Source organism: Macaca nemestrina, chromosome 20 (assembly GCF_043159975.1).
Source record: "Macaca nemestrina isolate mMacNem1 chromosome 20, mMacNem.hap1, whole genome shotgun sequence".
NCBI classification, from domain to species: Eukaryota; Metazoa; Chordata; class Mammalia; order Primates; family Cercopithecidae; genus Macaca; species Macaca nemestrina.
The window spans coordinates 20,087,639-20,102,530 of NC_092144.1; the positions used below are offsets into that span (position 1 = coordinate 20,087,639).

At 41.2% G+C, this 14,892-nt stretch overlaps 1 protein-coding gene across 1 annotated transcript in view; it reads right to left on the reverse strand.

The window, feature by feature from the left end:
* LOC105489701 (zinc finger protein 708) overlaps nt 1-12,530 on the reverse strand; it is a 32,308-nt gene extending 19,778 nt beyond the window's left edge. Inside the window, exons 1-3 of the mRNA XM_011754701.3 lie at nt 12,363-12,530; nt 1,223-1,349; nt 5-100 (exon numbers count right to left, since the gene is read on the reverse strand). Of these exons, the coding sequence (XP_011753003.2) occupies nt 5-100; nt 1,223-1,349; nt 12,363-12,365 (226 nt within the window). The 5' untranslated portion in view covers nt 12,366-12,530. The remainder of the gene's footprint in view (nt 1-4; nt 101-1,222; nt 1,350-12,362) is intronic.
* Nucleotides 12,531-14,892: the final 2,362 nt, after the last annotated feature.

The following is a 14,892-nucleotide window of genomic DNA, read 5'->3' on the forward strand; positions in this document are numbered from 1 at the left end:
CTACCTGGGGGTTTGGCTACCATCTCGTGTCTCTTCATATTCCAGGGCTCTTTTCCTTGCTCCAGACAGGTGATCAGGTCTAAATTAGACACAGCAATACCTGTTTTATTAAAAATAACATGAATCTTGCTCATATTCTCCAATTACCAACCTAGTAATTTTCTCAGTAAAGAGAATGCAGGCCACCCACAGTGGCTCATGCCGGTAATGCCAGCACTCCGAGAGGCCGAGGTAGGTAGATCACCTGAGGTCAGGAGTTCGAGACCAGACTGGTCAACAATGTCAAAACCCTGTCTCTACTGAAAATACAGAAATTAGCTGGATGTGGTGGTGCACGCCTGTAGTCCTAGCTGCTCGGGAGGCTGAGACAGGAGAATCACTAGAACCCAGGAGGCAAAGGTTGCAGTGAGCTGAGATTGCACCACTGCATCCAGCCTGAGTGACAGAGCAAGACTCCATCTCAGAAAAAAATATTTTAAAGAGAATGTGATAGAATATTCTAGGAAATTAATCACAAAATACTAACTTATAACAAAATTTCTAAATGTTAAGAAAATATTTTCAATTTGTATGTTCTTAATTTTACTACTCAGTGCTACTGAATCAAAAATTGGTGGTGGCAATTAGATTTTAAGGTATGGGCAACAGTATTTTATGCCACTAAATTTCTGGAATTACCACTAATCTAGAGTGAAGGATACAGATCAGCTCAGAAAGGTGGAAAGTTCAGGTCAGGGTGAAACATCTACACAGATAAATCCTACATTTTCTTAAAAACAGGTATCTGAAACTCATTTATGTAAAGCATAAATTGCCAAAAAAATGCAGCAAAAAACAGAAATGAAACTTTTAGAGTATATCAGAAATTGTGTATTAAAGTTATCCTCACCCGCAGGGCGCAGTGGCTCACACCTGTAATCCCAGCACTTTAGGAGGCTGAGGCAGGTGGACCCTGAGGTAAGGAGTTCGAGACCAGCCTGACCAACATAGTAAAACCCCATCTCTACTAAAAATACAAAAATTAACCGGACATGGTGGTCCACGCCTATAATCCCAGCTACTCAGGAGGCTGAGGCAGGAGAATCACTTGAACCCTAGAGGCAAAGGTTGTGGTGAGCCGAGATCGTGCCACTGCTCTCCAGCCTGGGCAACAGAATGAAATTCTGTCTCAAAAAAAAATAATAATAATAATAATAATAATTAAAAAAAAACTTATCCTCACCCAGGAATACCAGGTTTCTGTAGTTCTCTAACATGACATTCCTATATAAATTCTGCTGTGCTGTGTCTAGGCACTGCCACTCCTCCAGAGAGAATTCTACAGCCACATCCATAAATGTCAATAGTCCCTGAAAAACACATACACACACACATATTTACCAAGTGGTTATGGACAGAATTTTTAATTTGACTCAAGGTGAAAAGAGAGAGTAAATAGAACTGGTTCTGACTTATAGGAATGACTGAAATTATCCAATAAAATAATTTTCAACCCAGAAATATTCTCTAATGTATTCTCTAACTCTGAGAAGAGACTAGAATAAGATCCACAACATCGGGGTATATATGTTACTTTTCTGAATCATAAAGTATAAACTTAAGGGCATGGACACAAACATGTACATTTTTCATAGCTATATATACAGGCAAGACTCCAGGGCTGGGTGAGATCTAAACAAGGTCCTCAAAAAGGGTGAATCTGAACAGAATTGGGGAAAGGAGAGACCCTCTGTAGAATTCTGTTCTCTATGCCACTGGAGTATTTCAAGTTCTGTTTTTCCTAAGCTTACCTAAGAGAAACTTAAATCCCAGTGTTTGTGTAATTTTAATCTTTTCTAGCCACTGCCCTGTCAATTTTATAACATATACTAATAAGCAATTTAAACAAGTATCTTAAAGTTTTCCAGGGTAATATTATTAGAAGATAAATGTGTATTCTTATCAAGGTAAAAGAAATCAAAAAATAATAATGCTTCTGTCCATAAATATCCCTTCAGGTGATGACATCAGAAGCCACAACAATATAAAGAAAGTGGCCCAAATGAAGCTCATGATTTTTTCACACATCTATTTGCTGTACCAACCAAATGATACTTAATACAACCATTTTTTCAGTTGCTAGTCCTGGATTGTAGAAACCATGACTGCTTCATCTATTTTTCTAATGGCCATATAAAATTACAGCAATCAGTTTATCTGCTTGAGTCTCCAGATCTCCTCCTTGTTTTTACCCAAGTACCAGAAAACTGGAGAAACTCTCATCTGGGCACCAACCAAAAATATCCCTTGTATAAGGGAAGGAACAAACACAGAATGACTCATTTCTCTTACAATGAGACAAAAGCAGAATTAACCACTCTTGTCAGCCTGATATAATTCTGCTCTGGACATCCTCAAATGTCTCAAAAAAATGCCTACAACATTGTGAGAGGGTTCCCAGTGACCCTGGGCTGAGGGTCCAATAATAAGCCAGGCTAGAGAGAGTCATACTAATTCTAAATAGAAAATGGAACTGCCCTGATTGAGCTCCAGAATTACTTGTTCTGATTAACAAGCTTTTGGGTAGGAGGAAGGACAAGAATATTGTACATAACATTTTACAGGCAGGTATAGTTGTGGTTGTGGCTCTGGATACTTTGTGGTCTTGATCTCTCACTCCTAAGATATTTATTTTTATTTACAGAATTTGCTATCAGATTCTATTTACATCTGGATCCTCTCACATAACTGTGGCAGACCTGCTACAAGATCTTATTGGACAAAATCTGAAAAGCTCAAAGAGCCACAGTCTCAAAGGGAGCTGTAGGATGTCTATGTTGACATCTCACAATGCAGAAAATGCCTTCTATTGGTTTTCGGTACCTTCCCAATTCAAAGTCTGGCCCTGTCTTGTAATCCCAGGCAGAAGCCAGATCTTATGTGCAGATTCTAAGTGGGATCAACCTAACTCTGCATCCTTAGGTGTTACAGAAAGCAAAGTACAATCAAAGGAGAGATCCCCTCAGAGGCTGCTCTGGCACATTCCAAATGATGTTTACCTAAAAGGAAATAGCTGAGAAAACATGAATATAAGTATACAATTTATTTGGGCCAAACTTGAGGATTGTAACCTGGGAGCAAAGATTCAAGTTGTCTGGAACATATACTTTGATTAGCAGCAGTTACAAGTGGATTTGTAAAGGCCAAAAGAGAGGCACATAGAGTGGATTGATACAAAGTTGTCTGTCAAAATTTTTTTTTATTTACAAAAATAAATTGATTATTGATTGGATATACATTGTTAGGCTATAGGGTGTGGGTTATAGTGTCCAGTGTGGCATTAGTAGTTCAATTTATAGCTACTTGTGGCAATACCAAGCAGTTTCCAGAGGTAAATACATAGCTCAAAGAAAAAAGACATAATTGTAGCCTCATTTTAATGTCTCTCTGAGACTTATAAAGAAAAGGATTATTAGCCGGGCATGGTGGTGCATGCCTGTAATCCCAGCTGCCGAGAGGCTGAGGCAGGAGAATCACCTGAACCTGGGAGGTGGAGGTTGTGGTGAGCCGAGTTGGTGCCACTGCACTCCAGCCTGGACAACAAGAGCAAAACTCTGTCTCAAAAAAAAACAAAAACAAAAACAAAAAAACAAACAACAACAACAAAAAACACTTTTTATATAAGAAATGCAAATCCTTTTCTTCTTTTCTTCTCTTTTCTTTTCCTTTTTGAGATGGAGTTTTGCTCTTGTTGCCCAGGATGGAGTGCAGTGGCGCAATCTCAGCTCACTGCAATCTCCTCCTCCCGGGTTCAGGTGATTCTCCTGCCTCAGCCTCCCAAGTAGCTGGGATTACAGGCATGCACCACCATGCCTGACTAATTTTTTGTATTTTTAGTAGAGACAGGATTTCTCCATGTTGGTAAGGCTGGTCTCAAACTCCTGACCTCAAATGATCTGCCCACCTTGGCCTCCCGAAGTGCTGGGATTACAGGAGTAAGCCACCGTGCCCAGCCTTTGGTGAAACCCCAACTCTACTACAAATACAAAAAAAAAAAAAAAAAAAAAATATTAGCCAGGCTTGGTGGTGCACATCTGTAATCCCAGCTACTTGGGAGGCTGAAGCAGGAAAATCTCTTGAACCCAGGAGATGGAGGTTACAGTGAGCTGAGATCATGCCACTGCTCTCCAGCCTGGGCAATGGAGCGAGACTCCAACTCAACAACAACAACAAAAAAGTCACTGAAAGAGGTAAAACGGTTGATTGCTGCCCTGTAAGGTTTGTAGAAATCTGATCTAGCCTCTCTGGAAGTGACTGTAGAGAACAATAGATACCAAATAGGCAGAGACGCAATTCTTCCTGCATATTCAGGGAAGGGCATGCACTTTGCAGCACAATTGTGAGTTGACTGGAAGCCTGAGAGGGAAAGACCCTTCTAGAATAAAGCCTGGTTAGCACCTTATATGTTTATATCATGTCTGGTAATTCTAGACTGTGTTTGGAAAGTATAACAAGAGAAATTCTCTCCAGCCCCAGAAAAACTTCACAATGATAGGACAGAAAGAAAACTGTTTTATTACACAACTAAACCAGAATGTGACATGCATCACAATCAATCTGCTTAAGAGACTGCAAAGACAGAAAGACGGTCATCATAATTAGTCCACAAGTAGAAGAATTTACAGCATCATGTCATACATAGCTCATCCTAAATTCACCTGGTCACTGGGGATGCCATCTGTGTATGCTAATTGGTTATAATCAATGACAAAATAAACTTTTCACATCTTCATGACAGGAGGTAGTTGTGCGACTTGAAGCCAGGTGCCTGCTGAAGGTAGACTCTCAATCTCCTACTACAATGGTTGAATAGGGTGCTATCTTTTTGGTTATTTACACTTTAAAGCAATGGCTCTCTACGTTCTGAGCGCTCAGCTTCAGCACTCCTGCTTGCCCTCTACTTGTGGCTAGTGTCCTCTCTTGACCCCTACCATCTGCCAGTGAGGCACACTCCAAAGCACAGAGCTCACAGCTGGCAGCTTACATCTTAAATGAACCCCAATTGCCACAGCAGCACTCCAGTACCTCATCAGAGACTGAAGACTATGGTACAGGAGAGCCTACAGGATTTGGGGGTAGAATTGCACCTTCATAGTAACGGGAATGGGAGCGGTGTGTCAGCCTCAGTTTCAATTTATTATGGTGACTTGAAAAAAATACTGCTGGATTTCCAGCATGAGTCCAGATAGATAGGATGGTTCTCCCTGTGAAAACCCACCTCTATGTCAACACCAAGGGATTGTATTAGGGCTTCTAAAACAGACATCCAAAGCATTGAAGAGAACAGCTCTCAGTCTGATTCTATTGCAAAGTTATATTGAGAGAAAAAAGAAGTTAAATGTAGCTTGAGAAAAAACTCAGATTAGATATGATTGATCAAGTCAGCCAGAAAATATTCCCCTAAAAGGAGTTTCTCTCAAACTACCCCTAATGCACAGCTACTCTTAGCATGAGAAACATGAGCATTATGAAGAAAAAAAGCATATTCTCAGCAGAACTGTATAAGGTTTCTCTTTCATCTCTGCTGCTCTCATCTCCTAGCCATTGAATGGGGGTTCCATATTGAAATACAACTGACAATTCACCAGCACTTTTTTAAATTAGGAACTGAATCTGACTTTGTTCATATAGTAGAATATATGTGAGCTTGCCACATAACTAACTGAAGGGCTATTATGGTTTTTGGGTGACCATATCACCTGTCTATTTGTCCTGGAAGGGCAGCATTCCAATTTAGTAAAATGAAAGACACTAAAATTATGCTTACCTATAACTATCCCCATTGGATAAAGCAATATGTATGTTGGATGCATGTTACAATTTGGTAGTATTTTTTTTGGATATTATATAAATAAGTATAAATAATTTTAATGTACTAGTCATAATGTATGCAGGATTTTAAAAAATTGTCTATAACCATAATTCACTTTAAACACTTTATATTTCAGAAATATAAATAACAATATTAAAATGACTGCTTAGGAGATGCATTCAAAGTACATATTTTGATCTTATATTCATACTATTGTAGAAAATACTTTTTAATTTATATGAATGTATGTCATCTAAAAACACTTCACATAACTATGCTAATTGTTCTTAAGTAATAAATAGAAACCAACGTACAACTACAGACTCCACTTTTCAGTTTATACACTGAACTGTTCTTGCTTTTGCAGTGTAAGTATTTCAATCTGCAAATATTAAATAATTACCTTGCATAATTAGTTTTCTGTCAAAGGAAATTAGTATGTTTTAGTCCTTATTATTCTGTATTACTAAATTTACTCCTATCTTTGTGGTCAATTTTTGTGTACTCTTAATATGAGCATTTTTTTTTTGTTTTTTTTTTTGTTTTTTTTTTTTTTGAGACGGAGTCTCGCTCTGTCGCCCAGGCTGGAGTGCAGTGGCCGGATCTCAGCTCACTGCAAGCTCCGCCTCCCGGGTTTACGCCATTCTCCTGCCTCAGCCTCCCAAGTAGCTGGGACTACAGGCGCCTGCCACCTCACCCGGCTAGCTTTTTGTATTTTTTTTCTTTTTTTTAGTAGAGACGGGGTTTCACCGTGTTAGCCAGGATGGTCTCGATCTCTTGACCTCGTGATCCGCCCGTCTCGGCCTCCCAAAGTGCTGGGATTACAGGCTTGAGCCACCGCGCCCGGCCTTTTTTTTTTTTGAGATGGAGTTTCGCTCTTGTTGCCCAGGCTGGAGTGCAATGGCGTGATCTCAGCTCACCACAACCTCCGCCTTCTGGGTTCAAGGGATTCTTCTGCCTCAGCCTCCAGAGTAGCTGGGATTACAGGCATGCGCCACCATGCCCAGCTAATTTTGTATTTTTAGTAGAGACAGCCATGCATGGCTGAACAGATGCTTTTCAAAACAAGACATACATGTGGCTAATAAGCATATTTTACAAATGCTCATCAATTATTAGAGAAATTTTAAAAAACACCCAATGAGATACCATCTCACACCAGTCAGAATGGCTACTGTTAAAAAGTCAGCAATAGATGCTGGCAAAGTTGCAGAGGAAAGGAAATGCTTATACACTGCTGGTGGGAGTGAAAATTAGTTCAACCATTGTAAAAAGAAGTGTGGCGGCCAGGTTCAGTGGCTCAAGCCTGTAATCCCAGCACTCTGGGAGGCCGAGGCGGGCGGATCACCTGAGTTCAGGAGTTTGAGACCAGCCTGACCAACGTGCAGAAACCTCGTCTCTACTAAAAATACAAAATTAACCAGGTGTGGAGCGCATGCCTATAATCTCAGCAACTCAGGAGGCTGAGGCAGGAGAATAGTTTGAACCCGGGAGGCGGAGGCTGCAGTAAGCTGAGATCGTGGCATTTCACTCCAGCCTGGGCAACAAGAGTGAAATTCCATCTCAAAAAATATAAAAATAAAAAAATAAATCCAGCAGTTTCTCAAACACAGCAATGACATAAGAGAAGAAAACTTTAGAGTGCTTATATTTCATATCCCAATAAGAAAAGCAAAAGTATCTATTCCTTTCAAACAATAAATGCATTATTTTATTATTTCCATTAAAAGTCATATAGTAAACAATTAGCCATATGGAAACATGTCTAGGAGGTACCAAGTTTCAAATAAAATTTAGCATAAAACTCAGAAATCAAGATAACAGGATTTGAACAGAGATATTCACTGTCACAAATTTACCCTGCAAAAAGAGGAACTGATGCTTTCATGAATCTATGTAACTCAGCAATTATCTACTCCATTTTCTACAGCCAAAATGGGAAACACATTTCCCCTATTCTTTTTCTTGGTAGCATTCTTAAACAGCCTTGAAATTTTATTGGAAATTACCAAACCAAAAAAAATACACCTGACACTGCTAAAAGAAATCATAGATGGCACAAACAAATGGAAGCAAATCCCATGCTCATGGATGACTAGAATCAGTATTGTGAAAATGACCATACTGCCGAAAGCAATCTACAAATTCAGTGCAGTCCTTATCAAACTACCACTGTAATTCTTCACAGAATTAAAAAAATTCTAAAATTCATATGGAACAAAAAAGAGCCTGCATAGCCAAAACAAGGCTAAGCAAAAACAACAAATCTGGAGGCATAACTTTACCTGATGTCAAACTATACTGTAAGGGCATAGTCACCAAAACAGCATGTTACTGGTTTAAAAATAGGGACACAGACCAATGGAACAGAATAAAGAACCCAGAAATAAACCCAACTACTTACAGCCAACTGATCTTCAGCAAAGCAAACAAGAACATAAAGTGGGGAAAGGACACCCTTTTCAACAAATCGTACTGGGATCACTGGCTAGCTATATGTAGGAGAATGAAACTGGATCCTCATCTCTCATCTTATACAAAAATCAACTCAAGATGGATTAAGGACTTAAACCTAAGATCGGAAACTATAAAAATTATAAAAGATAACATTGGAAAAACCCTTCTAGACACTAGCTTAGGCAAGGATTTCACGACCAAGAACTCAAAAGCAAATGCAATAAAAACAAAGATAAATATCTGGGACCTAATTAAACTAAATAGTTTTTACACGGCAAAAGGAACAGTCAGCAGAGTAAACAGACAACCCACAGAGTGAGAAAAAGTCTTCACAATCTATACGTCTGACAAAGGACTAATATCTAGAGTCTACAACAAACCCAAACAAATCAGTACAAAACAATCTACAACAAACCCAAACAAATCAGTACAAACCAAACAATCCCATCAAAAAGTGGACTAAGGACATGAATAAACGATTCTCAAAAGAAGATATACAAGTGACCAACAAACATATGAAAAAATCCTCAACATCACTAATGATCAGGGAAATGCAAATCAAAACCACAATGCAATACCATCTTACTCCTGCAAGAATGGCCATGATCAAAAGATCAAAAAACAGTAGATGTTGGCATGGATGTGGTGAACAGGGAACACTTCTACATTGCTGGTAGGAATGTAAACTAGAAAAGCCACTATGGAAAACAATGTGGAGATTCCTTAAAGAACTAAAAGTTGTACTACCATTTGATCCAGCAATCCCACTTCTGGGTATCGACCCAGACGAAAAGAAGTCATTATTCGAAAAAGATACTTGCACGTGCATGTTTATAGTGGCACATTTCACAACAGCAAAATCATGGAACCAACCCAAATGCCCATCAATCAACAAGTGGATAGAGAAACTGTGGTATATATATACAATGGAATACTACACAGCCATAAAAAGCGAATTAACAGCATTTGCAGTAACCTGGATGAGACTGGAGACTATTATTCTAAGTGAAGTATCTCAGGAGTTGAAAACCAAACATTGTATGTTTTGATATGTGGGAGCTAAGCTATGAGGATGCAAAGGCATAAGAATAATACAGTGGACTTTGGGGATTTGAGGGGAAGAGTAGAAGGGGGACGAGGGATAAAAGACTACAAATATGTTGCAGTGTATAATGCTCCAGTGATGGGTGCACCAAAATCTCACAAATCACCCGTAAAGAACTTACGCATGTAGGCTGGGCGCAGTGGCTCATGCCTGTGATTCCAGCACTTTAGGAAGCTGAGGTGGGTGGATCACAAGATCAGGAGTTCGAGATCAGCCTGGCCAACATCGTGAAACCCTGTCTCTACTAAATATACAAAAATCAGCCGGGCATGGTGGTGCTTGCCTATAATCCCAGCTACTCGGGAGGCTGAGGCAGGAGAATTGCTTCAGCCCAGGAGGTGAAGGTTGCAGTGAGCTGAGACTGTGCCACTGCACTCCAGCCTGGTCAACAGAACGAGACTCCCTCTCAAAAACAAACAAAAAAAGAATTTACTCATGTAACCAAATACCACCTGTACTTGAATAACTTATAGGAAAAAATTTTAAAAATAAAGATCTATCCTTAAATATATATGTGTATATATTATATATGTGTATATATTATTTTATATATATTATATATGTATATATTATATTTTACATATATATATATCTCTCTCTCTGTGTCCAGATCAGGAGTTCGAGACCAGCCTGGCCAACATGGAGAAATCCCGTTCTCTACTAAAAATACAAAAATTAGCTGGGCATGGTGGCGCCCCTAATTCCAGCTACTCGGGAGGCTGAGGCAGGAGAATCGCTTGAACCCAGGAGGCGGAGGTTGCAGTGAGCTGAAATTGTGCCATTGCACTCTAGCCTGGGCAACAAGAGCAAGAGTCCATATTAAATATAAATATAAATGTATATATATATACTTGATTATATATATATTCACGAAAAAATACACCTGAGAACATTTCTAAACTTACGCTAAGAAAGGAAAAGTTAAATGAGAATTTCTTACAAGTAAAATACATGATTAATATTAATTTTTATCTGAAATCCACCTCTTTTATGAACCTTGTTAATATTTTCTTACCTTTCAAGTCCTACTAATAAAATGCAATTTACAGTTAAATAATGGAAGTCAACATAAGTGAACAAATCTTTTCAAGGTGACAAACCCAGGGAGTGGTAGTGCTAATTAGAAAACAGATGTGTCTAGGCCACGCGCGGTGGCTCTTGCCTGTAATCCTAGCACGTTGGGAGGCCAAGGCGGGCGGATCACCTGAGGTTGGGAGTTCGAGACCACCCTGACCAACATGGAAAAACCCCGTCTCCACTAAAAATACAAAACAATTAGCCAGGTATGGTAGTGCATGCCTGTAATCCCAGCTACTCGAGAGGCTTAGGCAGGAGAACTGCTTGAACCCAGGAGGCGGAGGTTGCGGTGACCTGAGATCGCACCATTGCACTCCAGCCTGGGCAACAAGAGTGAAACTCCATCTCAAAAAAAAAAAAAAGAAAGAAAGAAAGAAAAGAAAGAAACAGATATGTCTGACTGATATTCACCTGCCCCAGTCTGCTCACTTTGTGCTCAATAACCACCCTCTCAGGAGACGTTACACTATGCCCCAGGTGCATTTTACTTTGTAAGTTCTTGCACCATCTCACTTGGGTCAGGTTTTTCTTTGTCTTTTGGGATACCTTTTTTTTTTCCCCACAAAATTCAGAGAATTCAGAGGGCAGAAATTATTTCCGTGTTTTCCCCTCAATACCAGCATCTGATTGGCTGACCAGCATTGTCTCTCCAAGAAATGAAAGCTGGGTTGGGAGAACACAAAATGTCTCAAGGGGTTAGCTTTTCAAAGGAAGAGTATGCCAGGAGATGCCTCTTAGCCCCAGGGCATCCACCTACTCCCTTGAGAAGCTACACTCCATACCTCCAAAAACCTTCACCTGAAAACATTCTGATAAGATTTCTGTGCCTAAGGAAGATTTAAAAAAAAAAAAAAAAAAAAAAAGGCATAGAAATTTCATAAAATACAGTGTCAGGGAATTATTTTTTGCTTTCTTCTCATGAGAAATATTTTCAAACAGAAAACAATTTTAAGTGCCATCCAATGCTTTGTCAAAAAATGATTAACTAAAATACAGTATCAAAAACGTACACTAAAGGAAAAACAGTTGAGAACGTGAATTAGGAAAGAGAAGCTGGCATTTGGAAATGTCAGAAGGAACTGGAAATTTCGTATTTTAGTTTATTTGCAGTTTAAATCTAACTGCAGGCCAGAGTTAGGCTGGAGGAATGGGGCTGGGAAGTACACTTGAGACCCTGCTGGGAATGCATGTGAAAAATGCAGTGGAAAAATCAGTCCCCTGTGGAGTGTGAGAATAATTAAGGGGCAGGCAATTACACTGAGGAGGCTCTAGTCCTAGGGTTTCTACTTAACAAAAACTGCTTAACTGTACCTAACCAATTATTAAATATAGTTTTCTTCATCATGTACCTTATAAAAGTCTTTCCTTCAAGCTCCTCCCATGAACCACAAACTACAAAACATACTTTTGTGCTCTACAATTATTGAATCACTCTTTGATTAAATTCTTTAATTTTTTTGCGATGACTGCCACAGATTTTTAATAGGAGAAAACAGGAACGGGGAACCCCACGGACCAAAGCTCTTCCCATTCATGAACCCGCACCCCAAGTCAGGATTCTCCCCTCACGCTCCTCCCATGGTCCGTGCACAATCTGCGAAAGGCGCCGCGCTGCCAGTGCAGAGCTGGCGAGAGAGGGCTCCAGACCTGGGCACTGTCACTATGCAGGGAAGAGACAGGACGCCCGGGGGCGCGGCTGTCGGCGCAGCCGCCATCTTATGGCTGAAGGGAATTGAGATCCAGCTGGGCAAGCAGAATTCGGGGCGCAGATTGTGTAGATGACTGCGGGGAGGCCTGAGTCCCGCCACAGCCACTTCCCACCGGTTTCAACCAGCCCTTCCCCTCTCTCGGGATGTCGGACCGCACTCTCACCATTTCTAGGCTTCCAGGGGGTCCTGGCGTCTTGGCTGTGGATCTCCCAATACCTGTCGGTCACAGAGCCACAGGGTCTGGGCCTCTAAGAGCAGAGGACAAAGAGCAGCGAAGACGAGACCTGGAGCTCCGGCTGAAGCGAGAGACAAAGGCCGCGCCAAACCCGGAAGCCGCCCCGTCGGGTCCAGCTGCGTGTCTGATTGAACAGTCCCCTAGCTCAGAGTCCCTGATTGGATAATGTTTAAGACCCGCCCCTTCAGACCCTGAGTGACGGAAGATGTGATCAGATGCTGGGCTGAATGAAGTGTGACCGCCTAGGCTGCAGCCTTTTCAGGCAAGGCTTCCTCCGTGAGCTGAGCTAGGCCCACCCTAGAGGTTGTTTGCCTTTAATCTTGTGTGTAAGGTCATATGCTCTTATAAATAATATCCTATATGGCTATCACAAATGAAAAGAATACAACAATTGTTCTTAAAAAAAAATTTTTTTTTTTTGAGACCGAGTTTCGCTCTTGTTGCCCTGGCTGGAGTACAATGGCGCGATCTTGGCTCACCACAACCTCCGCTTCCCGGGTTCAAGCGATTCTCCTGCCTCAGCCTCCCGAGTAGCTGAGATGACAGGCATGCGCCACCATGCCTGGCTAATTTTTTTGTATTTTTAGTAAAGACGGGGTTTCCCCTTGTTGGTCAGGCTGGTCTCGATCTCCCGACCTCAGGTGATCCTCCCACCTTGGCCTCCTTGCAGCCGAGCCTCTGGGCTCGGCGTGAGCCACCGCACCCGGCCCAATAGTTCTAAAATTTTATATTTTATGACCTTCCTGGCTACTGGTCCTTTGAGCAGGCAGCCTGGGATTTTAAAAAGGAGGCAATTCTCTGAAATAAAATGCGAGCCACAAGTTGGGCGCTGTGCCTCACGCCTGTAATCTCAGTACTTTGGGAGGCCTAGGAAGGTGGACCACCTGAGGTCTGGAGTTCGAGACCAGTCTGGCCAACATGGTGAAACCTCGTCTGTAAAACAATACAAAAAAATTAGCTATTCATGGTGGCAGGCGCCTGTAATCCCAGCTACTTGGGAGGCTGGGGCAGGAGAATCCCTTGATCCTGGGAGGTGGAGGTTGCAGTGAGCGGAGATCATGCCTCTGCACTCCAGTCTGGGCAACAAGAGTGAAACTCCATCTCAAAAAAATAAAAAATAAATAAAATAAAACAATAAAATGTGAGTCACATGTAAATTTTAAATTTTCTAGTAGCCAAACTTTATTTTTTTATTTTTATTTTTTTTAGATTTTAGACAGAGTCTCGCATTGTTGCCCAGGCTGGAGTGCAATGGCGTGATCTTAGCTCACTGCAACCTCCACCTCCCAGGTTCAAGCGATTCTCCTGCCTCAGCCTCCCGAGTAGCTGGGATTACAGGTGCACGCCACCATGCCCAGCTTATTTGTAGCCAAATTTAAAAAGAGTTTGGCTCTGTTTTTTAAAAAGAAAGAACAGGTGAAATTGATTGTAACAATTTAACCCAATATGTCCAAAATATCGTCATTTTAATGTGTGAGAAATATGTAATCATTAATGAAGTGTGTGTGTGTGTATATATATATATATGGAACTAAACCTTTGAAACTTAACTCATATTTTACCTTTCTAGCACATCGCAGTTCAGACCAGGCACATTCCAGGCACCCAGTAGCAACGCATGGCCAACAGCTGCTACAGTGAAGTGCAGCTCTGACATCAGGAGGGTGAATGGTCTGAATATCCCTTTTCTGCCAGAGGTGAGGGGACAGCCTCTCCCTACCAACATCTCTCTTCAGTTCTGGGGGTAGAACAGATAGTGGCCATAGAAAGAGCAGAGGGCAGGCCGGGCACAGTGGCTCATGCCTGTAATCCCAGTACTTTGGGAGACCAAGGCAGGTGGATCACGAGGTCAGGAGTTCAAGACCAGACTGACCAACATGGTGAAACCCAGTCTCTACTAAAAATACAGAAATTAGCAGGGTATGATGGCGCCTGCCTGTAATCCCAGCTACTCGGGAGGCAGAAGAATCGCTCAAACCTGGGAGGCAGAGGTTACAGTGAGCTGAGATCACGCCATTGCACTCCAGCCTCGGTGGCAGAGCAAGACTGCCTCAAAAAAAAAAAAAAAAAAAAGAGCAGAGAGCAACAGGAATAAAATAACCACAGGTAGACCACTGCTGGCCACGTCTTGCCCTCCTTCCTTCTAGAGATCAGACAGTGAACAAAGGATGATGTGGCCACAGGAGAAGAGAACCCTATGTCTTCAGGTCTGTCCACACTCTTGACCTCCAATTTTTAGATGAAAAAAATAGATTAAAGGCAAGCTTATTTTGCTCTTTGGCCTTGGCCCTTATGATTAGGCTGTGGTTGTCTATTTTCTCCTGTAGTGTGAGGAACTGTGTGGATATAAGCACCAATCACATGCATACAATATCTACATTATTTCTGCATTACTCAATATTACCTTACAAGACATCCAACTCTAAATCAGAGGGAAAAAAATAGTACCTTTAGGGTG